This window comes from Clinocottus analis, unplaced genomic scaffold, assembly GCF_023055335.1.
Source record: "Clinocottus analis isolate CAN_PGR_092001 unplaced genomic scaffold, fCliAna1.0.p SCAF_9, whole genome shotgun sequence".
Lineage (NCBI taxonomy): Eukaryota > Metazoa > Chordata > Actinopteri > Perciformes > Cottidae > Clinocottus > Clinocottus analis.
This window is the reverse complement of record NW_027176251.1, coordinates 14769774-14793927: the sequence shown is the minus strand read 5'-3', so window position 1 is coordinate 14793927 and position 24154 is coordinate 14769774. Positions and strand designations below refer to the sequence as shown.

The 24154-nt window shown below is 41.4% G+C and overlaps 5 protein-coding genes across 7 annotated transcripts; 3 read left to right on the top strand and 2 right to left on the bottom strand.

The window, feature by feature from the left end:
- Window positions 1-499: 499 nt before the first annotated feature.
- psma2a (proteasome 20S subunit alpha 2a) lies at window positions 500-5446 on the bottom strand. Its single transcript, XM_068570215.1, has 8 exons — window positions 5389-5446; window positions 4790-4866; window positions 4348-4480; window positions 3889-4011; window positions 3394-3475; window positions 2624-2697; window positions 1607-1664; window positions 500-1514 (listed from the first exon to the last, which is right to left on the bottom strand). The coding sequence occupies exons 1-8, from the start codon at window positions 5427-5429 to the stop codon at window positions 1398-1400; spliced, it is 705 nt and encodes a 234-aa protein (XP_068426316.1). The 5' UTR covers window positions 5430-5446; the 3' UTR covers window positions 500-1397.
- Window positions 5447-6086: 640 nt separating this feature from the next.
- Window positions 6087-7754, top strand: mrpl32 (mitochondrial ribosomal protein L32). Its single transcript, XM_068570367.1, has 3 exons — window positions 6087-6260; window positions 6425-6621; window positions 7113-7754. Exons 1-3 carry the CDS (start codon window positions 6158-6160, stop codon window positions 7359-7361), a joined length of 549 nt encoding a protein of 182 aa, XP_068426468.1. The 5' UTR covers window positions 6087-6157; the 3' UTR covers window positions 7362-7754.
- Window positions 7755-9167: 1413 nt separating this feature from the next.
- zmp:0000000930 (telethonin) lies at window positions 9168-10602 on the top strand. The gene is made up of 2 exons (XM_068570551.1): window positions 9168-9422; window positions 9700-10602. The coding sequence occupies exons 1-2, from the start codon at window positions 9289-9291 to the stop codon at window positions 10034-10036; spliced, it is 471 nt and encodes a 156-aa protein (XP_068426652.1). The 5' UTR covers window positions 9168-9288; the 3' UTR covers window positions 10037-10602.
- A 145-nt stretch (window positions 10603-10747) lies between these two features.
- Window positions 10748-14294, bottom strand: LOC137781296 (coiled-coil domain-containing protein 127-like). Of its 3 annotated transcripts, none has more exons than XM_068569979.1 (4): window positions 14227-14294; window positions 13555-13692; window positions 12815-13059; window positions 10748-12720 (listed from the first exon to the last, which is right to left on the bottom strand). In XM_068569979.1, exons 2-4 carry the CDS (start codon window positions 13682-13684, stop codon window positions 12274-12276), a joined length of 822 nt encoding a protein of 273 aa, XP_068426080.1. In that variant the 5' UTR covers window positions 13685-13692; window positions 14227-14294; the 3' UTR covers window positions 10748-12273. The 3 variants fall into 3 exon arrangements, with proteins under 3 accessions (XP_068426080.1, XP_068426081.1, XP_068426082.1); XM_068569980.1 differs by having other exon boundaries at window positions 13555-13689; window positions 14227-14277; XM_068569981.1 differs by having other exon boundaries at window positions 13555-13658; window positions 14227-14267.
- Window positions 14295-14562: 268 nt separating this feature from the next.
- Window positions 14563-23052, top strand: sdha (succinate dehydrogenase complex, subunit A, flavoprotein (Fp)). Its single transcript, XM_068570311.1, has 15 exons — window positions 14563-14637; window positions 15321-15404; window positions 15713-15874; window positions 16551-16694; window positions 17171-17335; window positions 17432-17580; window positions 17680-17804; window positions 19098-19266; window positions 19355-19550; window positions 19661-19832; window positions 20041-20159; window positions 20316-20427; window positions 21137-21267; window positions 21557-21670; window positions 21779-23052. The coding sequence occupies exons 1-15, from the start codon at window positions 14575-14577 to the stop codon at window positions 21863-21865; spliced, it is 1992 nt and encodes a 663-aa protein (XP_068426412.1). The 5' UTR covers window positions 14563-14574; the 3' UTR covers window positions 21866-23052.
- Window positions 23053-24154: the final 1102 nt, after the last annotated feature.

Sequence of the window (24154 nt, the reverse complement as noted above, 5' to 3'; positions counted from 1 at the left end):
GAAAGGTGTACCGGTCTATGTTCGAGCGTGTTCTTCAGCAAACTGCGCAATAGCGCGCGCTCATTGTGTACACGTTATGGAAACCCATTTCTACCACTGTATCAACAAAATAAAGTTCCTGTAAGTCATTATAAGACACTATCTAAAAAATGATTTAGCATCTCAGTATTATGACTATCTTAACTTACGAGACCCATCATATTACTAGTCATAGAAACGGTGTTCTTTTAATAAGAGTTCTGCTATAAGATACTAAGTCACAAGTATAAGTTCATTCTACTGGCTTCCCAACAAGCAATACAGTTCAAGATTCTTATCATCTACAAAGCCCTTCACAACCTCGGACCTTCATCGGTTTCTGATCTCCTGCAAAGACCTGCTGCCTTTGTTATTGCTTCTATTATTTCTGTTTTTAATATGAAAAGTGTTTTGAGGTACCTTCATTACTTTAAACTGACACTTCCCAATAAAAGCATAGTAATTCGAAACAGAGTCAATACCAGCTCACCATCTTTTATTTGAACAAGTGACAGATACCAGAAGAGAAAATACAAACTCTAGAATTGCTTCTAGCCTGAAAAAAAAGTACATTGTGTAAAACTGCTGTACAGGCAACCAGATCCTAACTGTAAAATCTCAAAGCTTTCCATTGCATCCTACCTTTTCTTGATCCTAATTACTAGTGTTTGAGGGATACTAATGAAGTGCACTCAGGAGAATAATTGAAAAACTGTCAATGTTCAGGTTGAATAAATCCCCCCCAGAGACCAACAATTTTTCTTGTGTGTAATAACTGTCTCTTTACAATTTTAATGTTGTGATTTTTGGTCACCCAAAGGACATCTGTCACAACGGTCACATTTTGAAAACATGCATAAAGCAACCGTGCTTGATTTGTAATGCGATAGCATTGCCTTTGCAACAGTAATGAGAGATATAAAAATGAAGGATTCAATGAAAGACTTGAGATTTCACTCAGAGGCCACATCCCATTTCATATGCACAGCAACCAACTGCCACATTTTACAGTACCAGGGTACGAGTTCTACAACAAAGCCAATTAGTTATGTGATAAAAATGAGTTTGCCATCTCACAGCAACTAATGAATTTTGGTCAGTTCAATTGTGAGTGGCAGCCCAAGAGCTGTGTGCACACAAAGGCTGTCATTTCAAGTAAATTAGCTCTAGGCATAATCCCAAAGAGGCTGTCTGTTTCTACCAGCTCATATTATTAATTTTGATGATGGGGAAGTTATAGCCTCTTGTGTTTTCAGGACAGAAACACGTTATGGCCAAACTCCCTGAATAACTGGTTGACAATAATGAGACACGGTTGGCTACTGTGCTGTTATGTGTTGGAAAGTGGCCAGAGAGCCCTGTCATCAAGGAGGGTGTGTTCACGCAATGGCTGCCAGGTAATCTTTCACCTCCGCTGGGGTGAGTCTTTTGAAGCCAGCCTCGTTGCAGATGCCCACCTCAATGTTCTCCTCTGTCATCTGACCCTCAAAACTCTCCTGAAACACAAAGACAGGGTAATGTAAATGACTGAAAAATAAAATGACAGATTCAATACTTCAGGTATTTTGTTTTGTAACAAACATCATACCTTCAATGTCAAGATGGCTGTGTGGATGGCATCTTCCAGTTCCAGATCATTGTTGTACCTGGAGAACAAAACCCAAGTGGTGCTTAAGCAATATGTTGTGTGCTTCAAATAGAACAACAAAGAGTTGTCAACACCTAAACCATGTGCATTCGTGGTGCATTGTACATCAGCTATTTGCGACCAATGGACTGCCATCTAGTGGGCAACCAAGGGACTGCCACATGGTTGGAATAAATAGGGGAAAAAATGCAATGTAACTTAAACAAAACAAGTTATATTTTAATGTGTTCAAGAGTTCTCCTTAAAACAAATTACATTAAATTAAAACGCAATACCGAAATTACCAATTATGTTTGAATATCACAAACAGGTAGAGGAAAAACTGCTCTGACATTGTTGCTTAGTTATCTTTCCCTTGGATGCAGTGAACAAGTTTTTAAACCTAACAAGGAGGTGTAGGAGACAACTCTGCGAAAAGTAAAAGCTCCAAAGTGTGTGTTGAGAAATTACAAATACATAAAATGTTGATGTGTAATGGCAGGCAGTGATGGGTGAGCAGCGTACTTACGAGATATTTATCATTCCAGCTGGCAGATTTATTACTATGCATTTATTTTTTATCATGTATTTGTTAAGATGGGTCTCTGATTATTATTTTTTTTACAATCAGTGGGCCTTAAGTCACAAAAGTAAATGTATTGGGAACTGCTTCATTAGAATCAGGTCAGAGTAAAACTCTTCTTGGTTTCAGAGGTGTAGTGAAGAAGTTACCTTGCCGGTTAATCTTTATTGTGTGCCAACTACAAATTAATTTATTTTAAGAGTAAGGCTTTCGCGCAATATTCAGTGTTCATTTATAGCTCACACTGGCTGTAAATCATCTGCACTAACATTGAAAGTTCCTTAAGTTGTGCAAATAACTTTTGCAAGTTTTTTTTAACACTGTTTATATCACTGCAATAGCCATCATAAACATACATATTAAACAAAAGAAATGTCTTTACTGTAAAGTCTTACCTTTTTTCAAGGAATGTTTTTCCATTAACGTAGTTCTTTCCCATGGCGGTGGCTTTCCATGCAAAGTATGCACCCTGCCAGTCAGAAACAAAAGGATACAAATTAAGCTTTTATGACGATGCAGCCCCAACACCAGATCTGGAGCACCTGGAGCCAGAGCTCCACAGAATGACCGCCGTCCACATGGCAACTTTTGAAAACACATCTCACAAGGCCAGTCACAAACACTGGCCGTGTGCATGACAGTGTAAACAGGAAGTTTTTTCACACTGCAGTTGGTTTAGTGGCAGAAAATACTGCAAAGGAAGAATGGCAATGGCGAAAAGACGGATCAGAGATTTTTTTTTACTCAGACTGACGAGGTTAAAATGCTGGAAGACCTGGCTGTTTGTTTTCTTCTGGAAAAGGTCATGTGATCAGGGCGTGACAAATCAGGGAAGGACACGCCATGACCGCTAAGACTCAATAAATTAGCGAACCCGGGTGTATACGTCAATATTTCCAACGTTATGCGTTTACATCAGTTTACATTAGGACGTAATACCCAAAGTTTTTATCCCCTCTCAGTGCTCTAAAATGTTGGCGTAGTGTTGGTGCTCAGTGTAAAAGTAGCAAATAATATGCATTTTAAAATGGAAACGTAGAAGTGTGAACATGGCCTCAAACTCTTTTAAAATAAAACATATACTAAACTTTGAGTTGAAAAGTACAAAGCATTTAGGACAAATGTAGTTATTCAACAAATATGAGAAAATAGTAAGTCAACATACAGAGGGGTCTGACTGGAACAGGTAGGGGTGGTCTTCATCCCATCCAGCTATCAGCAATGAAACACCAAACGGACGCACCCCACTGGAGAGAAACATTACATTAAACATGGATTAAATCCAAAATGTATACATCTTACATCTGAAAAATAAAAGTGATGCATTTATGAGCAGTGTGTGTTCATATATATATATATATATATATATATATATATATATATATATATATATATATATATATATATATATATATATATATATATATATAGTGTGGCCAGGCATATATATATATATATATATATATATATATATATGAACACACACTGCTCATAAATGCATCACTACAAGTATATATATATATATATATATATATATATATATATATATATATATATATATATATATATATGAACACACACTGCTCATAAATGCATCACTATATATATATATATATATATATATATATATGTGTGTGTGTGCATATTTGTCAATACCCACCCAGACTGTGTGTACTCCTGCATTACAGAGGCCACTCTTTGGACAAGCTGACCAGTGGGGATAGGCTCCTGGTAAACCAGGAAGTACTGTTGTGCCAACTTCCGGGCCCGTCGCACTAAAACCCTGAAAGGACATTGTGGACTCATTTAGTCAGACAACGTCTGGTGGCATCGCCGAGATGTCTCACATGTGGAGCGAATAAAGTCATGGTTGACAGTAAAATATGCAAAGCCTCAACAAAAGCTAAAATAGACCTGATACTACATTACTGACTACTGATATTGTCTAGTTTTATCGGCTTATAAACAGTCAACAAACATCTTCCAAATGTTCTCTCTTGTGCATTTAAAAGTTGAACATCACACAGATATTGTGTGTCCAAAGTTAGGAAAGACACCAGAGATAAGAGATGCTGGCCTTCTGTTTTACTTCCAAATGCAGAAAAATAAAAAAGCCCACCTGTAGTCGGGCCCCATGCCACTGTAGACCATGCCTATGTGTTTGGTGATGGGCTCCACTTTGTGGACACTCTGCTCGTCATACAGAATGGACTTCTGTTTCTTCTCTGTTGCCAGGACAACTCCATTGGAAGCTGAAAATGAAAGGACAGCAAGTGTCTTCACAAAATCCTGGGCAAATGATCAAATGTCAGGAGAAACACAGCTCACAGAGAGTCCATACATCAGACATTGTTTTCATCCAAGGCACGTGTTAATTTAGCATAATACACATTGCGAGGCAAAGCCTTGTTGCATTATCTAAAAAAAAAAAAAAAAAAAGATCAGATAAACAAATTTGGCTTAATTAAAAAATGATGTCACGTCTTATTATATCAGTGAGGTTAATTTCTGCTGAAGAACCTATAGCTGTATGTGATCCCGTCTCGACCAGGACTCTTTACCTTTGATGCCGACTGAAGGAGCTCCGGCTGCTACAGCTGCCAGGGCATATTCAATCTGCACCAGTTTACCCGAAGGGCTGTGGGAACAAACACATGATGATGTTGCAGTAAAATTCACGAAGCTACCTGCAAGTAATGGTAAAATAGTTAGTGCATCCCGTCGATCAAAGGCGAAACTGAAAGCAAAGAGTAAAACAACCGACTCATCCGAGCTAACTTGGCTAACGGCGAGCTAACGTTAAGCCTCACACGTTAAACCACCTTTAGCGTGAACACAGGACTCGTTTCTACAATTCAGTCAAACGCATAGATAATAAAAAACACTGCGGTGACATTTTATCATCGACATGAAAAGTAGAGAGTCGCTGGACTGTTTAATGTAGAAACATGCTAGCCGACATGCTAACAGTTATCATAGCCGATTCATTCCCCGGCAATGACAGTGCATCGACTACAACACGGACCCCCAACAACCTTATTTTCACATAGAAATGAAAAAACAATGCAAACTGTTTGAAAAACTGCTAGTTAAAAACATCTTCAGGATGAAAGTTTGCATGCTATTTTAAAGTTTCGTGGCTATTTTTGATCAAGTTTACCTAAATGTGGTGAGGGAGAAACTGTAGCCTCGTTCCGCCATGTTGTTTTTTTTCTTCTTCTCTGTGTGTTGGTGGAAGAATTGCAAATCCACTTTAGGAGGTTATACTGCCACCCAAAGACTAAACACAATTTAGTAGGGATTAGTGGTAGTTAATTGAGGAAGTATATGGATAATATAGACAATGCTTATTAAGTTAACTATATTGAATATGCGTAACTCCGAATCATCAATACTAATACTACTACCTGCAATCTGGTGTTACAATACGAGAGAATGTGTAATCTTTGTTTACGTCTCATGTTAACTTCATCAAAGTATTATCTGAAATAAAATAAAATTGAATTAATGTCTCTTTTGAAACACGTATTTATTGAACGACTTTATTGTACAATCCTAAAACACATTATAAGATCGTAAATCAGTTATATTGATTAATAGGCAATATATTATAGTGTATATCACAGTATGATATGGCAAGCTATTTACAAATCATTGCTTAGGGACTATAATCAATAGGGACAATATACTATAGTCCAGACTATTGTGACAAAGTACCATTACGTTTGGTTCAATAACTGTAAACACACTAAAGAGTGAAGTTTGACATTTGGCCGCTAGGTGGTAGTAAGACGCCGGACTTCATCTTGCCTGCTGGAATTAAACAGAAGAAGTACAGTTTGTTGTCGCTGTTTGATGACGTGCTGAATTTCAGTGACCGTGAGCTGTTTGACATGCTGGACGGAAAGTAAGCGTGCTGACAACAAAACATGATGAATATAGCTGCTTTGGTGAACAGCCTCAGATGCTCTTTGCTACACATTGAAAGCAGACTTCTGCAGGCGGCCGGACTGACGTTAGACAGACAGCTGGGTGAGTTTACTGACCGGAGCTCAGGACGGCGTCTAACGTTGCTGCTAATTGTGGCGACAAGCTGTGTCCCTGACTCTCACACGCATACGCACACTTCTCTATATTTGAGTTAATCCATGCTTGGGTTGCAGCGAACAGCAGGTAACTGTTTTTTCTGTGTGCAGCTCCGGCTCTTGCTGTGAATGGCCCCGGCCTCCTGCCTCAGCTCGACAGGGAGGATGAGCTGGAGGAGCACAGCGACCCGCAGCAGTCTCCTGGCCTGCTCGACGGCATCCTGTGGATGGCAGTGCCCAAGAAGAGGCGCACGATAGAGGTTAACCGCACCAGGAGGAGATCCGACAGCAAAGTCCTAAAAGTCAAGGTACACTGTGGATCCTCCCATTATAATACGAAAAAAAAGAAAAGTTAGTGGGTATCCGCTGTAACTGACCCCTGAATATTTAAGCTCAAAAGGATTTAGTTTGTGTAATGTTGATTGATCAATAAATCTATTAAAAGAAAAGATCCTCCTGCAAATATAATCAAATATGTACTCAGAAGGAAGTTGAGTAGATGCAGCACCAACAGTGTGTCAACAAATTAATTGGTATTTTTTAAAGACTTAAATGTTATTCAATACAGGGAGGGAAAACTGTCTCTGAAATGTTTGATGTCATTGTCATAACGGTATTACCGACTGATATTAGCTGCTGTTTGGCTGAATACACATATATCAACATTGGTTTATATGTTGGCAGATAAGGAGCAAGAAATAGCAGTGACAGAAAATGCCCTCAATGTGTGAGAGGCAGTTTAGAAACAGTCTTGGCCTTCCCTTGTTTCACCCGCCGTTCCTCTGCCTCCCTCTCTCAGAACAACATGGAGCCGTGTCCAGAGTGTGGCCACTTGAAGCAGAAACACACCATGTGTGGCTTCTGTTACGCTAAGGTGTGCAAGGAGACGGCTCTGATTCGCCAACAGATGAAAGCGATGGAAGGTGGCCCGTATGGGACCCCGAGCGTGGAAACCGTCGTCCTGTACGAAGGCGAAACACCAAGTGAGCTGGACAAAGACAAGAGGATTGTGGAGAGGGCCAGGAAGAGGCCCGCCTGGTTCAGCTAATGATGTTGAGATATCAATGCTGCGCGTGATGCAGACCTTGAGTTTGACACATGGATAACACACACAAATTCTTTATATGATCTAGGAAGCGCATATTTTTGTCTAGTCTGGTATTCAGTAAATGAGGGAGTCTGTTGTATCCGTTTGGTTTTCGTAAATCAACGGTTTGATCAGCACTGATACCAGGAGCCTTGATCAATACTGCCCCGTCAGACATGTTTTCACTCATCTCTATGAACATACTGCACTATATCAACGCTGTGTTGGTTTAGGGCCACAAAGTCATTGGAGATTTTCAGATTCAGACTTAATTCTTTTTGTCATTGTATCAACTTATATTTTCGACGGAGAGACATTAACTGTAAATGTGGTTGTTTGACAATAAATCCATTATTTGAAAGATAAATATTGTGTATCTACGTTATTCGTCATTTAAATACTTAAATACACTCCATGATATGAGAAATGACTATATATATATATATATATATATATATATATATATATATATATATATATATATATATATATATATATACTTGAACTGTGCGCCGATGTTATCTTCATAATAAAGGGGGATAAAGAGTCGGCATTCTCTAACATTTCATTACTCTGATTAAACCTGATTTATGTATATCAATTCCAACCTTTTAAATGGATGAACATTTAGTGGAAAATAGGCACAAGCTGTTTTCTTTAGTGACACAAATGAGTTTTCAAGGCTCAAAGATGAAGAAACCACACGGCGTGAGATGTTAAACATTTAATTTAGAAATCTGTGCAGCTCATTAAATAACATTCATTCATGTCTAATATCATTCCTCATTGAATGACCTGGCTGTAGAATTGCCTGCTGGTGATGGAAAACTAGTCAGGACTCAGCACCAAACTCAAGTCACAAAGTTCTGGCTCTTGTGTGTCGGGAACAGACTGTTTTTGCTGGGATGAGTCCAGCATACCTTCCAGTTCCTCAGTCACACCATCATACGCCCTCTGATTCAGTTTCACCCTCAGCTTTGATGAAACTGACGCTGCCAGCGTCTTCCAAAAGAAACAGAGTGATCAGGGTTTAAAAAGGTTTTAAATGAGATTAAGAGCTGTGAACTCCAACAGATCATTAAGTCAGTAAAAGGTTCAAATCAAATTGATTTATCAGCAGTTACACATACAAAGTCCAGCCAGGTCTTTTACTTGTCTCCCAACCTTTCACCCCACATCCATCTATTATAAATGACGTAAAAAGACACCGGTAGCACATCTGTACAAACTCTATTTACTTTAACTCATTATTTCACATTCACAGAGATGTATGGGATAGCAAAATACAGCTGAGAGCAGAGCATTTGCTCAGCAAATGCTCTGTGTCCATGCTGCCAGAGAACTTTGCTAAATACTCGGTCACAAGCATGGATTTTACAAGACGTAGTTAAGGATTAATGAGTTGGATTATCACTGTCAGTCAGTGATCTGATTGCTCTCAGCTGTTTCCTTCTTGCGACATGTGGTCTATGTGAGAGACATTCGAGGAGTCAGGGGGTTATTAGTTTGGACCTAAATCCATGTCATTTAAGCAGATTGGTCATTTAATATTTCTGTCAGTATGGGCACTTATAGTATGGATGCAATCTGGTGGCCTCGCGTCATGGAAAGAGCCAACACGCATTTTCACATGAAAACCAACCTTCGGGATGCCTGGAGTGATGACATTCAAGACAAAGTGAGGCAGAGGAATAAAAATAGAAACAAGGCCGAGTATTTAAGACATTGCCAAACGCACTCACGTCTCAAGACTACTTGGTACACACATTGATGATGACATGTGATTTGATCGCCGTCTGAATCCATTTCTCTTGAGTCAAGTCAGAAAGGAGCGAAAGTGGACGTTTGCCTCCGGCACTGACATCTACGCTCTCAACACACCCGCACCATGCACTGTGTGAGCAGAGGAGGCTGCTACCTGGTGAACTCCTTCTGTGACCTGCAGGAGGAAAACAAGTGGAGGAAGGAGAGCTACCAGGAGTGCTGGCTGAGCCTGGTCCTTGAAACGAGGCCGCAATACAAGTAGGTTGTTCCCACGTTGGGATTCAGCTTTGTTCTAGATTAAGTTCTGGACGAGTCACTGCAGTCTGTGTGAAGTATATTCGTAGATCTAAGTGGCCTTGTGCTCAGTATGTTGTGACGAGCAGCAGGATCGAGAGGGTCAAGGACAGCAGAGCAGCATGTGTTCTCATTACGTACGCTGGGTTTGGATTTGGAGCATAAATCCAAACACACACACACACACACACACACACACACAAAAAAAACGTTTTGTCTGAGTGTGTGTAATGTGTTCCAGGCTCACTCTCTCAGAGACGGACAGCATTCGAAGAGAAAGTTACAAGCAGCAACAGGTGGCCGACTTCCTGGTGGAGAGGAGTCCCAGCCAGACATTGAGGCTGGGCAGCAACAGCAGAGTCACGACGGAGCACCGGCTGCCCTTCTTCAACACCAGCAAACTACGTCATGCTCCACCCACCTCTGGGTGCACAGAACAACAGCCAGCGGGTAACGGGGTGGGGGAACAGGAAGTGACTGCCACGACTCGGGAGCTCTGCAAACCAGCAAACTTCAGAGCCTCGAGTCTGATGTTCTCACCGAGGGAAAGCTGTCATCGGGTGCAGAGGAGGGAGTGAGACGAGGAGCTCGAAAGTTTTTACGAGTTCAGAGAGTGTCGTAGGGCCTTTGTTGCTGTAATTTACACACTGGTATGAAAAAAAAGTTCTTCTGATTTGAAGTAGGTAAAATATATCTAGGTAACATTATGTTTTTAATATCATTCAAACAAAGGACACTTAAAAAAGTATATTTTCACATAATTTAATTAACATATTTCATTTTAAAAGTTGGAATCATGCTGAATTGATGAATCATAATTCATGTGCGACACTTACAAAGAAAAAGTTTGTTATACTGTACTCGAGATGTGAACACATTCTGCCACAGATTCTTCGTTCATCATTGTCAGTGATCTCCATGCCGAACAAAGCTGCATGAAACAGTGTCTGGAACCTCATTTTACTTAATGACTTACACAACATTAAAGTTAATAAAACAAATCAAAATGTACATAGTACATGGGCTCTGATAAGGTTGGGACTATATGAGAGATGAGTGTTCTGTAATGCACCCATTATTTCCATGTATTCCTGTTGCATGCTGTTCATTATGAGTTTCCGCATTTTTCATAATAAATGCTCATTCTTTATGACAAAAACACAGCGGCAGCTCCCTCTCGTGGTAAGACAGTGGCACTGTAACGGGACCTGACACTATACTTTGCTGAATGTAGCCGTACAAGACTCTTAAAGAGAAAACAAGAACACAAAATGAAGATCTTAACCCAAGTATTTATTAGGATGATTTCACAGAGTGATCAGAGTCCGTACATTTAAATTCATGGCATCATATCCAGCACCTAATCACCAAGTCATGCTCCAAATAAAAACACAACAGCATAGAGAAGCTTGGTGGCCGCATAGAAATGCTACAGCTTTAGTTAATCCTTTCAACACAGTAGTGAAGTGTGAAGTACAAGGGTGCTATTCCACTATTTTAAAGAGCAGTATTGTGGTCAAGTGTTACAGTACTGACCACTACTGTGTGCTCTACTCCCTTATTTAGATTCACATGCACATTGAGTGTCCCGTCTCCCTGATAGTTGAAAAGCTCCCGCAAACCTGCATTGAAGACTAGAAATTGAAAACCAGCGATCAGAGACTGACGCACTATTCTATTGTCTTGCGATTATGTATCATAAATGGTCACACACACTTTGGAGTGCAACAAGAGATGTGATACGTGGATGGAAACCTGGATGCCCCACAGATATCAAGACAAACACCTCCAACAGCCCTTCAACGCATCAATGTGTGGTGTCAACACACTACAGAGGAAGACGACGATCATTTTTCCATCAAAATAATGTTAGAAATGTTTTTCTTGTTAATGATTCCTGGCTGTTTTGTTCAACACAGTAGTTTCCATTGTGATTTATTTCCTTCCTGAAGAAACTTGCAGCAACAAAGGGATGTGTAATATCACACTACAAGTGGAACAGTTCGTAGGAACTGGAAATTCATACCAGAGGTTGAGGAACATACATCTTCAAGACCAACAAAATATGCACCGAGCAGTAATTCATGGCACTCAAAGAATACCAGTTAAATAATACATGTTTGAAAAAAACATACGAACATGTGAATTTTCATCATTACACATTTTTTACACAGTTACTTTAAAGCTAATAAGTCTTAAAGGCAGGGTTGGTAATCTTCTTCAGAAAGATTTTTTAATTTTTGTTAAAATTCTCATTACATCCCGAGAGCAATCAATAACTCAAATGCTTTGACAAAAACAGGAAACAAAATCTGTTATCAGTGGCGGGCTACCTGCCTTCTTTACAGTCTTGAGCACTATTAACGATAGCCATGTTCATTGTTTATGTTAATATGGATATTTTTGTCAGTGTTGAAGACCTAGCGCCTAAATGTAGCAACTTTTGGGGTTGTGCTGCTCACAACATAGTTGGCAACACTTAGCTGTGTTTTTGCGTTGGACAACATTTAAAAATCTAGCGTACTCTTGCTGGTATCACAAGGTTACCAACCTCAGCTTTAACTGGGGCTTCTGAAGTCATAGCAATATTTTTTGAATGCTCCAAACCTGACTTAATATCCCTTCTTTTCTAAACACTGAGATAAAAGGAGGAACTTTCAGATGTTGAACATCACCTTATAGGGTTTAACTCTTGTGTGTTTACATGACACCCCAATTGTGGAAGGATTATATGAAATAAAAATACATGCATTTCCCATTTTGAATCCACATACTTTTAACATTTGTCAAAGTCAAATGAAAAACCCAAGGTTTGTCACTTTGTTTGAGACTGGAATTTACCTCCGAATATAGCCTCTTCGGCTCTCTTGTGTTTCTGGACGGTGACCTGCTGCTGCCAGTACTTGAGGTACACCCACATGAGGCTTCCATTCTTCCTCTTGTCCATGTTTAGCAAGTCCGCACAGTGCTTATCTCTCCTGAAAATATCCTTCAGGTCGGACTCTAGATCCAGTTCCGCTCCGATGGGGTCTTTGACGACCTTAAGCAGCATGTTCTTCTCCATCTCCAGCCGCTGGTCTCGAGGTATGATGAGGGAACAGTAGGCGTTCTGGCGCTCCACAAGCTGACCCTCGAGCTCCTTCAGAGTCGAGGTGGCTCTCCATTGCCAGTCGTTCTCTTGTTCCAGGGCGCGATGCAGCACAGCCCCTGCAGCGCCGGACTTTACCTGCTTTTGCTTCTCTTCCTCCAAGGACTGGCGCTCCTGATTAGGGAGAAAACAGCGTTTAGGTTTACACAGGAGAGGCTACAGGTTTGAGGGGAAACATTACACAGTAGCAGTAATGTCAAGATTTTACCTGATGTAACTGTTTCCGTTCTTCCATCAGCTGCTGGCTCTGTGAGATCAGGGCCAGCTTGTAACCTTTCACCCTCTGTCTCTCCTTCTCTAGCTCCAGCTCCAGTGTAGCCGCTGCTCTGCGCCTCTCTGTCAGTGTGTCCTGGTACCGTGCCTCCAACTCGCTTTTTAAGGTGGAGACGTCGCTGTCATACTGGTCTTTGACTTTCTGGATCTCCCTCTGAGACTCCCTGGTCCAGATCCAACCTGAAGGCATTGTGGGACTTAAGTTATTTTTTTATATTTAGGTTGTTTTTACACTGTCAATCAAACCCTGGTTTGGTTCAACAATCTTAACTGAGACTGCTTGAAAGGGTTTCAAACATACTCTGGTGTTGTTTGTTTGCAGTGTGAAAACAACTAAACAAACCACAGGTTTTTAAGGTAGCAGATATGTGATTTTGACATGATTTCAAAAGCTAAACTAATCACCTTGTCCCACGCAGGTGGTAATGAAACCTTCGGAAGAAGGACATGTTTTCTGATAAAGTCTACTAGCCATTTTACATGTTCATAAGAAAAGAAACAGTACCAGTGAAGATGCGTGCAGTACATTTATACAAGACTGTCCACTTCGCAAGAGGGTTAGTATACCTTACGCAACCTCAAGCAGCTGTAGCTATACATTAAATTGCTCATACGTTCTCCTATCTTCTGTCAGCCAACCACATACACACTCCACACCACCCTTGTGTAACTTACGAAATGCAGCCAGTCCCAGCATTGGGACCAGCAGGGCGTAGTTCCATTGGTTGCCATCCCCGGCCCCCGCCCCCCTTCCTCTGGGGTCTGGTTGGATGTTCCATCTGGGGGGGTCATTCAAGTTGTTCATGGAGACTACTGTCACACACACACACACACACACACACACACACACACACACACACACACACACGCACGCACGCACGCACGCACACGCACGCACAAACACACGCAGGCGAGACAAACACGTCAGGTATAATTGACTCCTTTGAATTTGCAATACGTTTAAATGTTGCACCTCAATCTCTGTTGTGCCAGTCGCAACACAGTTACAAGGTGGCTTAACTATGAACATAACCAGACACATTTATAATTAGTTAATAGCGAAGTCTCGTTTTTCAATAAACACTGAAGGTCCCGAGTATTCATTGAATTAGTTTCACTAAAACACCGCGACAAGCAGCAGGGATAAAAGCGGCCTGACGTGAAGTTTGACGTTCCAGCTCACCATAAACAAGGCTAGCTGTGAGCTAACATGCTACCTGGCGTTTAGATTGCTGGCTCATGCTCGCTAGAGTATTTAATACACAAACATAACACAGGACATATGGATGTTGTAAGCCCGACTACAAGGCGGCGCACGTCTGTAAAAGATTTGGTGCTGTGTCTCACCTTGAACGCAAAGTCTAGGTCACTTATACATTTGTTCCTGCACACTCTGCTTGCTTATATGATATTACGCTACAGCTGTCCATTTTTACCGACTGGGGGTATATCATGGAACGTCACTTGTATAAAAAAACATTAGGTGCTATAATTAAATGTTTTGTGGTTTTATCTGGAAGCATTGTGGGATTATAAATACTACCTGTCCATGATAATCACGTTATTACGGGTCTAAAAGAATACCCATGAGGTGTGACATAAGCGGCATCCCCGTTCTCGCACAGTGGTTTGTCCCATTCCTACGGAATATCTTATCCTCCGCCGCGGCTCAGAATCGCTCCTTCATCTGACAACATGGCAAGTGTTCGCGTTGCCTCCCGACTCCTGTCCAAGAAGGTTCTGTCTAAAACCAAAGCAGTGAGTAATAATATTTGCATACTAAAGCTTTTATAAATCTGTATGCGATCTGGTTTTGTGTGTTGATTGTCTTCTGTTTTACGCTAAAAGGAGGGGTTCTGCTGCACCGCTTTCGTAACTGGCAGATTTCGACTTGCGTAACCTATGTTATGTAGTTAGCTGAGGGTGTTTCAATGTGACACCACAAAGAAAAGCTATCATGCCAGTTCAACAAGTAGTTATATGTATCTGTCCCGTCTTTAGTTGTTTCTTTACACAGACAGAAAGTCATGTTTTCAGTTAGCTGTCCACATTCCTGTGGTTTTCCAACATAAAAGTCCCTTCAGTTGCCCTTCAGTTATAGCCGCTGTTAGCTAGCCATGTGTTAAAGCAAAACGATGCAAAACTACCCAAAGGCACACTGAGACTAAACAATTTAACAATCATCAGATCATTGTTAGGTAAAAACGTCCGACAATTATAAAGTGCGCTAACTAATTACGGATATTGATGCGATTGTGTGGATTGTTATGCAAGTGTTACAAGAGTATGCATTTGACGTCAAATCTTTCTTTAAATGTGGGAATAAACATAGCAGTGGTTGTATGCTTATCAGAAGAGTGTGTTGTTTTCTAAAGGCGTGGCAATGGTGCTTCTCTTGCTTGATTTCCCCCATTAATAATAGTTGTTTTCTTTTGTGCCAGGTCCCTGCCACTGCAATTCAGGGGTCCAGAAACTTTCACTTCTCTATCTATGGCAAGAAAACGAGTACCAAAGTATCAGATAATGTGAGTTACGTTACCTCTTTTTTTTTGTATGTAAGATTAACATGTAACAGGTTAATTCGAGTGGACGCATGCTAATGTACAATATTGTACATTGTACTGCTTTTTAATTGTACAAATCTGAGTCTATACGTGTTTATTTTGCTCATTGGATGTCAATATTAAAGTTTCTACATGTTGTGACTATAAACAATTATGGTCTCAAACTGATCTTGAACTCTAAATTCTCTGACTAAAGGGATTTCCACGATGTACAAGCAAGCTACTTAATTGGAGGTGTTTTACTGACATCTCTCCTTCTTTGTTTTCAGATCTCTACTCAGTACCCGGTTGTGGATCATGAGTTTGATGCGGTGGTGGTAGGAGCTGGAGGAGCAGGACTCAGGGCAGCTTTTGGCCTGTCCGAGGCTGGCTTCAACACGGCATGCGTCACCAAGCTCTTCCCCACCAGGTCTCACACTGTCGCTGCACAGGTATAATAACCCATTCAACGTGTTTACTATCAGAACTGTTTATTGCCAAGTACATTACACATACAAGGAATTTGTCTCAGTGATTGGTGCATAAGAGTAAACACACATTGCAATGGTATGAAACAATTTCAAAATGGAAAATATGATAAATATATGGTAAACAAATAACAGTACGTTAAAAAAGCCTGTTACCTGGGAGGAGCAGAGGATGGACTCCATCATAGCGGTGTAGAAGTGCACCATCGTCTATGCCGGGTTGAAGTTCTTTAGCTGCCTCAGGAAGAACATCCTCTGCTGAGTCTACGTTATGATGGAGCTGATGTTCAGCTCCCACTTGAGGGTTCTGGGTATTAGTGGAGCACAGGAAGTTGAAGGACTCAAGAGCATCAATAAGGGAGTCACACACGGTGGTGGGGGCAGGTGCGGCTGCGTTCTTGTGGAAATCCCCAACCATTTCCACTATTTTTAGAGCGTTGAGCTTTAAGTTGTTCAGTCCAGACCAGGACACGAGATTGCATTGTTGTATTTGATTGTATATTTCTGCAGAATTTCATGTGGCTCACATTTTGCATTTATAAGACTGGGCTTTAACAAACTCACAATACAGATGTATTATGTAACTCCAAAGTATTATGATCAATTGTATTAAATTATTGAATATTAACCTGATTCACAGGGTGGGATCAATGCCGCTCTGGGGAACATGGAGGGGGATGACTGGAGGTGGCATTTCTACGACACAGTGAAGGGATCTGATTGGCTGGGAGACCAGGACGCTATTCACTACATGACTGAGCAGGCACCTGCAGCCGTAGTGGAGGTAAGGACTCACACACTCATGCGCATCAGTGGTTGTTTGCTGGCTTTTTAGCACAAAAAGAGAATGCAAGTCAGATTTTAAAAAATGTCACACAGAAGTTCTTCTCAGTCCAGAATATGAGATTGTGTTTCATAAGCTATGGATATGTCCTTGTTAAATCTGCATCTAAAAATGAAGAGATGGGTGAAGAAAGCAAACAGGAAAAAAATGCGCACCATAAACCATCTATTTGACTTAACACTACGTAGACATATGTGTTCTGGGTGGAACGATACAGAGAAGTTACGGTTCGACAAAGGCCCTCATCACAGGGGGATACATAACAGAAACAAATCCATGGACCGTTGCCGTTAGTATGAGTGTGTTTTTTTTTTTTTCTATGAACAAATTTCACTATTTCCCACTATCTGAAAGGCTTTGTCCACATAAAAATACAACACTGCCGCAAATCTCAACAACATGCTGCTCTTTTCCAGTTGGAGAACTTCGGCATGCCATTCAGCCGCACTGAAGATGGGAAGATCTACCAGAGGGCTTTTGGAGGTCAGAGTCTCAAGTTTGGAAAAGGAGGCCAGGCCCACCGTTGCTGCTGTGTAGCAGACAGGACAGGACACTCTCTACTGCATACACTTTATGGACGGGTAAGTCCACACACGCTTGTTCTCCACCATCTCTTAAACTCAGCTCATACATAAAGTACCATGGATTACCCTTTTAACCTTCTGTCTCCTGTTCAGTCGCTTCGTTATGACACCAGTTACTTTGTGGAGTACTTTGCCCTGGACCTGCTGATGGAAAATGGAGAGTGTAAAGGAGTGATTGCTCTCTGCATGGAGGACGGATCTATTCACCGATTCAGAGCCCAAAATACCGTCATTGCTACTGGGTAGGAATACCGTTCACTGTCTTCATTAATAACACTTAAGTGAGACAAAGCACAAACGTGTATGAAGGCTTATAATTGAGTTGTATCTTTTCCTTCCAGGGGTTATGGAAGAACCTATTTCAGCTGCACATCTGCCCACACCAGTACAGGAGATGGAAATGCAATGGTGACCAGAGCTGGCCTGCCCTGCCAGGATCTGGAGTTTGTACAGTTCCATCCCACTGGTAAGAAAAATGAACAAATTAATCCAATAATTGTCCGACTGAAGCGTGAAGGCAGCAGAGTAAAAGCAGAATCTTATTTTAAAGGCCACATAGCAGCAGCTACATATGTAATTAAAGGACATGTCTAGATTATTTACGGCAGTGTCAACTAGTCAATGAATTCTATCAATGACGTTCAAAGTCCAGTATTTTATACCTGGCTGTGAAGGTGTGATGAGACGAATGGTGTCAACTTTTATTCTCAGCCTGTTGGTCCTCATGTTTGGCGATTATTGCCATTCTCTGTTCCTGTTTGTGTTTTAATTTCACCAAAAACATATGAAGAGACTCAGAGGTGTGAGCACTAATGAACTCTGGTGTAATGCGTTAGAAACTTGGTGTCTCAATCCAATGCCTTCTCTCTCATTTACTATATGGGACAGTAACACGTCGCCTTTATTTACACTAGCAGGACTTTTTGATTAATGGGTCAGTCTGGCATACATTTATTTCAGCTCCTTTATTCTGGGTTGAAATAAATGAGTCTTTATGAGTCTGTTCAGGACTCCCATTGAGCTTCAATAACAGACCGCTGTTGCGTAATGACAAGTGGTCATCTTTATTTTGGTTCCTGCTGGACATTTGACACCCGACTCCTCAGCCCTCCAGCGATGTGGCCTGTCGGAAGTCTAAGCCGTTGGGCTCTCCTTTTTTATATATGGTGCACCAACAGTACAAGTTGTTTAACATAAATGCAGAATACCTTCTTAATACAAGTAAAATATCTAAGGTGTCATACAACCATTGACTATGAAGACTACAACTTTCTTGTTAGTCAGGCCATAAAACGGACATTTTTAAGTGAGTGCGCGACACTGAACGATGGCCAATGAGAACCAAAACAAAAATATATTAGAAAAGGAGACTCATACTAACTGTGACAGTACATGTAACTTGAGCACTAAAAACAATTCTGTTCTTCTGGAGAACTTAATTGTGTAAATATCAACATGAATACTTATCATTGGTAAGTAAATAAAGCACACATATTAGTTTTTATTGAGAAAAAGCTTTTATGAGGATTTTATGGTCCCAATTTTGACCGTTTGCTTCTTTGTAGTTGGAATGTGTTTCAAATCTCTGACATTAGTCATACCCGGGATGAAAACTAAAAACCCAGGATGAAGCTTAAAGTGAAGTTACTACAACACAGTTATTTTGTGTCTGCAATATCTGTATTGACAAAGATTAACTGAACTGTGTTCCTTATCTCTGCAAAATGCCAGTTCATTTTTAACACGTGAACCTTTGCAGGGATCTACGGGGCTGGCTGTCTGATCACAGAGGGTTGCCGTGGCGAGGGAGGGATCCTGATCAACAGTGAGGGGGAGCGCTTCATGGAGCGCTACGCTCCCAACGCCAAAGACCTGGCCTCCAGAGACGTGGTGTCCCGCTCCATGACCATTGAGATCAGAGAGGGCAGGTAAAGAGATGGAACTGTGCATGCAAAAAGAGCGATAATCCATGCACGCACTTGCATCGCAGCTTTATATCTGACTTTGTTTCCTCAGGGGTGTTGGTCCAGACAAGGACCACGTGTACCTGCAGCTCCACCACCTGCCGCCCCAGCAGCTGGCCACAAGGCTGCCTGGTATCTCCGAGACAGCCATGATCTTTGCTGGAGTCGACGTCACTAAAGAACCCATCCCTGTCCTGCCCACGGTTCATTACAACATGGGAGGAATACCCACAAACTACAAGGGACAGGTAGGTCGACGTGTGCGCAGTCGAGTAGATTCGCACACATTTTCTCCTTGCTCTCTTTCATGTACTTCAGTGACACGCCTTTTTTAATTTTTTCTTCTTCTCCCAATCAGGTGATAACTCATAATGAAGGAAACGACAAGGTAGTTCCCGGTCTGTATGCCTGCGGCGAGTCGGCCTGTGCCAGTGTCCACGGTGCTAACCGGCTGGGCGCTAACTCCCTGCTGGACCTGGTGGTGTTCGGCAGAGCCTGCGCCCTCACCATCGCAGAGGAGCACAAACCCGGTGATGACTTCTGCTCATTAGTTTTATTACAATGAAGAGTATCTTTAGTTCTGCTTTGTTTTTTCATATTTGACACTACAATGTCTGTATCGGCCAAAAAAAGACCACTACTTTATCAACATCTGAGTGCTCTACGGACAAGATATCAGTAGTACACATTTCCTACTTTCTGCACAGCTGACTGGTGTTCTTGTCGTTTGCCCTTCAGGAGAGAAACTGTCCCCTCTGGCGCCCAGTGCAGGAGAGGAGTCTGTTGCCAACCTGGACAAGCTGAGGTTTGCCAACGGAAGCCTGAGAACCTCCGAGATCAGGCTCAAAATGCAGAAGGTACACACAAAAAAAAACACGCACACAAACAACATTTTTGACAAAAGCGTTGGTACACGGGATCAAACACCGCAACAGCACAGATGAAGTCACTGTACATTACACTGCTGTATTGACAGACATAAATCCTGCGTCTCTTCCTGCCTTCCCTTACAGACCATGCAGGCCCACGCCGCTGTGTTCCGTACCGGCTCCGTTCTGAAGGAGGGATGCGACAAGATGGACGCCATTTACGAGACCTTGGACGACATCAAGACCTTTGACAGAGGTAATGCACCACTGTGTGTGACTGTGCCCGTCTGTTTACAGTTCTTGCTGCAAAGAGGTGTCATAGTATGTGTCATGGCTTTCAGTCATGTGTTAAAGCTCAATGCCTAAGGGGATGAACTTGATTCCAACGCGGTTCCCGAATATCCAGAATATTAAGAATGCATTTCTTGAAGATCTAGGTTTGTGTTGCAAATGTGCTGTTTGTTACCTTTTGTAACAAAATTATGGAACTATAGTTTGCAAAGTACTCAAAAGCCAGTTTAGTGTATGCCTTGGAAATCAGAAGAAGGTAAGAAATTAAGAAAAGTAGTATTTGATCTTGCACTGACTTGGTCTAACACTGATCATCAGCAGTTTGTATCCATGTATCCTAACGCTCCAAAGTTCACCCTTTTTAAAGACTGTTTAATATCTATAAGAAATACATCTTAAATCTTCAAAATAAAGAAATGCAAAGTAGTACATTATGTTGCTACAATGGGAAAAAAAAAACGAAAGCAAAATCAACATAATTATTTTTAGCCGATAGCTTCCTATCACACATCCGTCTGTTTCTGAAAGATAACGGATGTACACCAAGTAAACTGATTTAGAAACTCAAAGAGTGACGCGTTGGACGGCTGAACCAAAACAAACACAAACGGCTCCTGCAGTGATACTCTGGGAATCACAAGCGATACAATACCTTCCCCCTCTCTCTCCTCCAGGCATTGTGTGGAACACAGACCTGGTGGAAAGTTTGGAGCTGCAGAATCTGATGCTGAACGCCGTCCAGACCATCCACTCTGCCGAGCAGAGAAAGGAGAGCCGGGGAGCCCACGCCAGAGAGGACTTCAAGGTCAGTCGTGCCATACTTCATCTGTGTTTCTTGGTCCGTTGTTTTTGTCTGGATTCTTTTCCTCCGCTTCTCCAATCTGTCTGACAGTTGCAGTGTTCTGCTTTTCTTTCTGTGGTTCTCTGCTTACCTTAGATTTACATCAATCGCTCACTGTTTGCGCCAAACATTCATACCATCACTTAATCTTTTCTTTTCGAAACTGGCTTTGTATTTCTCTTTGTGGATAGATGAGTAAATCCATTCTCACTCTGTATTGCAGCTGACATTGTTTTTCTTTCCTATATTCCAGGACCGTGTCGATGAGTTCGACTACGCAAAGCCGCTTCAGGGTCAGGAGGAGGTCCCCTACGAGCAGCACTGGAGGAAACACACCATGTCCTACGTTGACCCTAAAACCGGAAAGGTACAATCCCACTCAGTGTGTGTTGTGACACTTATTAACCATTATTAACTTTGCGGGCCTAAATAGTCAGTAATGTATAACGCATCCATTGTTTTTGTCTCGTCACAGGTGACCCTGAAGTACCGCCCGGTTATTGACCACTCTTTGGACGAGCAGGACTGTGCCCATGTCCCTCCTGCCATCCGCTCCTACTAAGAAGATCTCCTTCTCCTCTAACCTCTTCAAATCAATTCTTTCATTCATACGCTATTTATAAAAATGATTATATCTGGGACAAGCTATGCTTATGGTCGCTTGTGTATCCATTTAAGACGGTTAAATACAAAACTTGTCTTGTCTTCAAACTCCATACCGTTGTCTCACCTTCCTTGTTTCTCTGTGTGTTTTCGCCTTGATTTAATCTGCTTGCAGCAAATAGAGTTCGACGTGGATTCTGTATATATTTTATGAGGCACTTGCACTTGCGGGTGACTTTTCAGCCCCCAGCTGAAGGACGAGAAATATTTATCGTGTGTTGCACCACCTTAGTTTGGCGTTCTGAGATGACACTATAGTCGGTTTTTCAAATCTTTTGTTGCATTCTTCATTCATAGTTTCTCTCCTTTCGCTTTCTAAAGCGAAGAGATTGTGGAAATGATTGCAATTTGAAATGCACAAGCCACAGAGGGAAGTTTTAAGTCTGTAAATATTGCTTAAATGTACAATAAACATAACAAGTTATACTTGATGTACTTGTCGAAGTATGAGGTAGTCTGTCCTCACTCAGTATGGCCTTCATTTTATTGTAATACTTCATGCGTGCGGTCCAAACTACCAAGTACATCTATTTTATGCGCAGTACATAATCAGCTGGTAGACTTAATTGACGCTCAGTTATCTGTAGTTCTGAACTCCTTAAATTAACTGAATAAAGGAGCTTAATGCATGTATGTATTTCGCCAAAATACTGTCATATCGGACTGTACAATGGCTTCTCTATACATTTGGTGTTGTTGCCTTCTCTGAAAACACAAGGTTTGGTGCGGGTCAGACACACACACACACACACATACACACACACACACAGTTTTAGGTTGCTGACCAGTGTTCTTCCAAAAGTAATGCATTGTTGTGCTCACCAACATTGGCACCAGCTCTAAGTGCTTCAAGACTGGAGCACTTGAGATAACGGTGGTTTCCATTAAGCGCAAATGTAGAATTGATGGGAAACATCAACCATCCTGAACTCCACAAATGACTCAGAAGGATACACTCTTGACACATTGTACTGTACTTAACTGTTGAAAGGGAGACTTCATTTATTTGTCTGTTTTTAAAAAGGTTTTGATCTTCGTTTTCATTTGTTCTCATTTGCATTTGTTCAATAAAGCATAGAAACAAAAGTATTTGGCTTGTCTTTAACCAATGAGCAACACAGACACCTGTATATTTTGATGTCACGCAGTAATAGAGCCTTTTCATCGATCCTATGTTTACGTCACCATGTTGAGTTTTGTTCAGACGATCTCAGACACATTCGATCTTTTACTTTTCGAGTTGCAAAAACTTGGTTGTATCCAATGCTTGTTGATGGCCAGTGAGAGGCGGCAGACAGCACGTTGTGGAGCCAGAAGCGCTGCAGCGGCTTCATAGGCGTGTTCATGTGTTCTCTATGGCTGCTCCTTTGTAATGCCTGTGCATTATCTTTCCACATCAATATTGCTGTTCAACATTATTCCGATAAAGGGCAGTATGACGGTGAGCGGTGCAGTCCTGTTACAGCCCAGTTGTTAACCAGTTTGCTTTCTTTTCTGAACGTTCTGCAGGAGGAAGTCAATCGTCACTGAACAAACAATGACGTTACCTGATATCCCTTTTCATATCCTGACCAGCTGTAAAAGCCCAATGCCAGTGCTGAAAGGGATGGAGGTAGTCTCCCTCTCCGTTAGCCCAAATGAAAGGAGTTCTAGGAGTAAAGAAACGAAAACGAAAACTGGGTTTACCGTTGTGCCACTCCCTGTGTTGAACCAGTTTCTACAGCTATTAGCTATCAAACCATGGTCTCATACCTGAAAGCTCAGTACACCTTCCATAAAAGCAAATATTAGTAAGAGCACACATGATGGAAGTCAGTGCAATGTGACCTGAGCTTCACAACATCAAGTAGGCGCAGACAATGGATGTTCACAGCTCGCACTCGGTAAGGCACGACCGAGTGGTTAGAAAGTGGTAAACTTATATATTTGAGGATCTTATGATAAATATACAACACAGTTATATGTTAAATTGAAGCTACACACTGCCATGACGTGCATAACATAATGTAACTCACTGTGACCGTAGCAAAGTCACACTTTTCTTTAAAAGTAGGAATTTTGCAAAGGACGCTTTCTTATTAAAATGTGAATTACTACTACACAAACAGCACCTTATTATGTCAGACATGTCCGTAAGGGGCTGTGTGAATGTTAGTGTTACAACCCCCGCGCGGTTTGTTACTACACA

Excerpts from the sequence above, each read along its gene's own strand:
- psma2a (XM_068570215.1), bottom strand. The coding sequence starts at position 5,429 with ATGGCGGAACGAGGCTACAGTTTCTCCCTCACCACATTTAG. Across the intron at positions 4,012-4,347 it reads GGCATGGGGCCCGACTACAG|GGTTTTAGTGCGACGGGCCC; the intron begins GTGGGCTTTTTT and ends ATGTCCTTTCAG. Across the intron at positions 1,665-2,623 it reads AAAACATTCCTTGAAAAAAG|GTACAACAATGATCTGGAAC; the intron begins GTAAGACTTTAC and ends TTTGTTCTCCAG.
- mrpl32 (XM_068570367.1), top strand. The coding sequence starts at position 6,158 with ATGATGAATATAGCTGCTTTGGTGAACAGCCTCAGATGCTCTTTGCTA. Across the intron at positions 6,261-6,424 it reads GACGTTAGACAGACAGCTGG|CTCCGGCTCTTGCTGTGAAT; the intron begins GTGAGTTTACTG and ends TTCTGTGTGCAG. Across the intron at positions 6,622-7,112 it reads GCAAAGTCCTAAAAGTCAAG|AACAACATGGAGCCGTGTCC; the intron begins GTACACTGTGGA and ends TCCCTCTCTCAG.
- zmp:0000000930 (XM_068570551.1), top strand. The coding sequence starts at position 9,289 with ATGCACTGTGTGAGCAGAGGAGGCTGCTACCTGGTGAACTCCTTCTGT. Across the intron at positions 9,423-9,699 it reads GAAACGAGGCCGCAATACAA|GCTCACTCTCTCAGAGACGG; the intron begins GTAGGTTGTTCC and ends AATGTGTTCCAG.
- LOC137781296 (XM_068569979.1), bottom strand. The coding sequence starts at position 13,684 with ATGAACAACTTGAATGACCCCCCCAGATGGAACATCCAACCAGACCCC. Across the intron at positions 13,060-13,554 it reads GCTGGGACTGGCTGCATTTC|GTTGGATCTGGACCAGGGAG; the intron begins GTAAGTTACACA and ends CAATGCCTTCAG. Across the intron at positions 12,721-12,814 it reads AACGGAAACAGTTACATCAG|GAGCGCCAGTCCTTGGAGGA; the intron begins GTAAAATCTTGA and ends CTCCCTAATCAG.
- sdha (XM_068570311.1), top strand. The coding sequence starts at position 14,575 with ATGGCAAGTGTTCGCGTTGCCTCCCGACTCCTGTCCAAGAAGGTTCTG. Across the intron at positions 15,405-15,712 it reads GTACCAAAGTATCAGATAAT|ATCTCTACTCAGTACCCGGT; the intron begins GTGAGTTACGTT and ends CTTTGTTTTCAG. Across the intron at positions 20,428-21,136 it reads CATCAAGACCTTTGACAGAG|GCATTGTGTGGAACACAGAC; the intron begins GTAATGCACCAC and ends TCTCTCCTCCAG.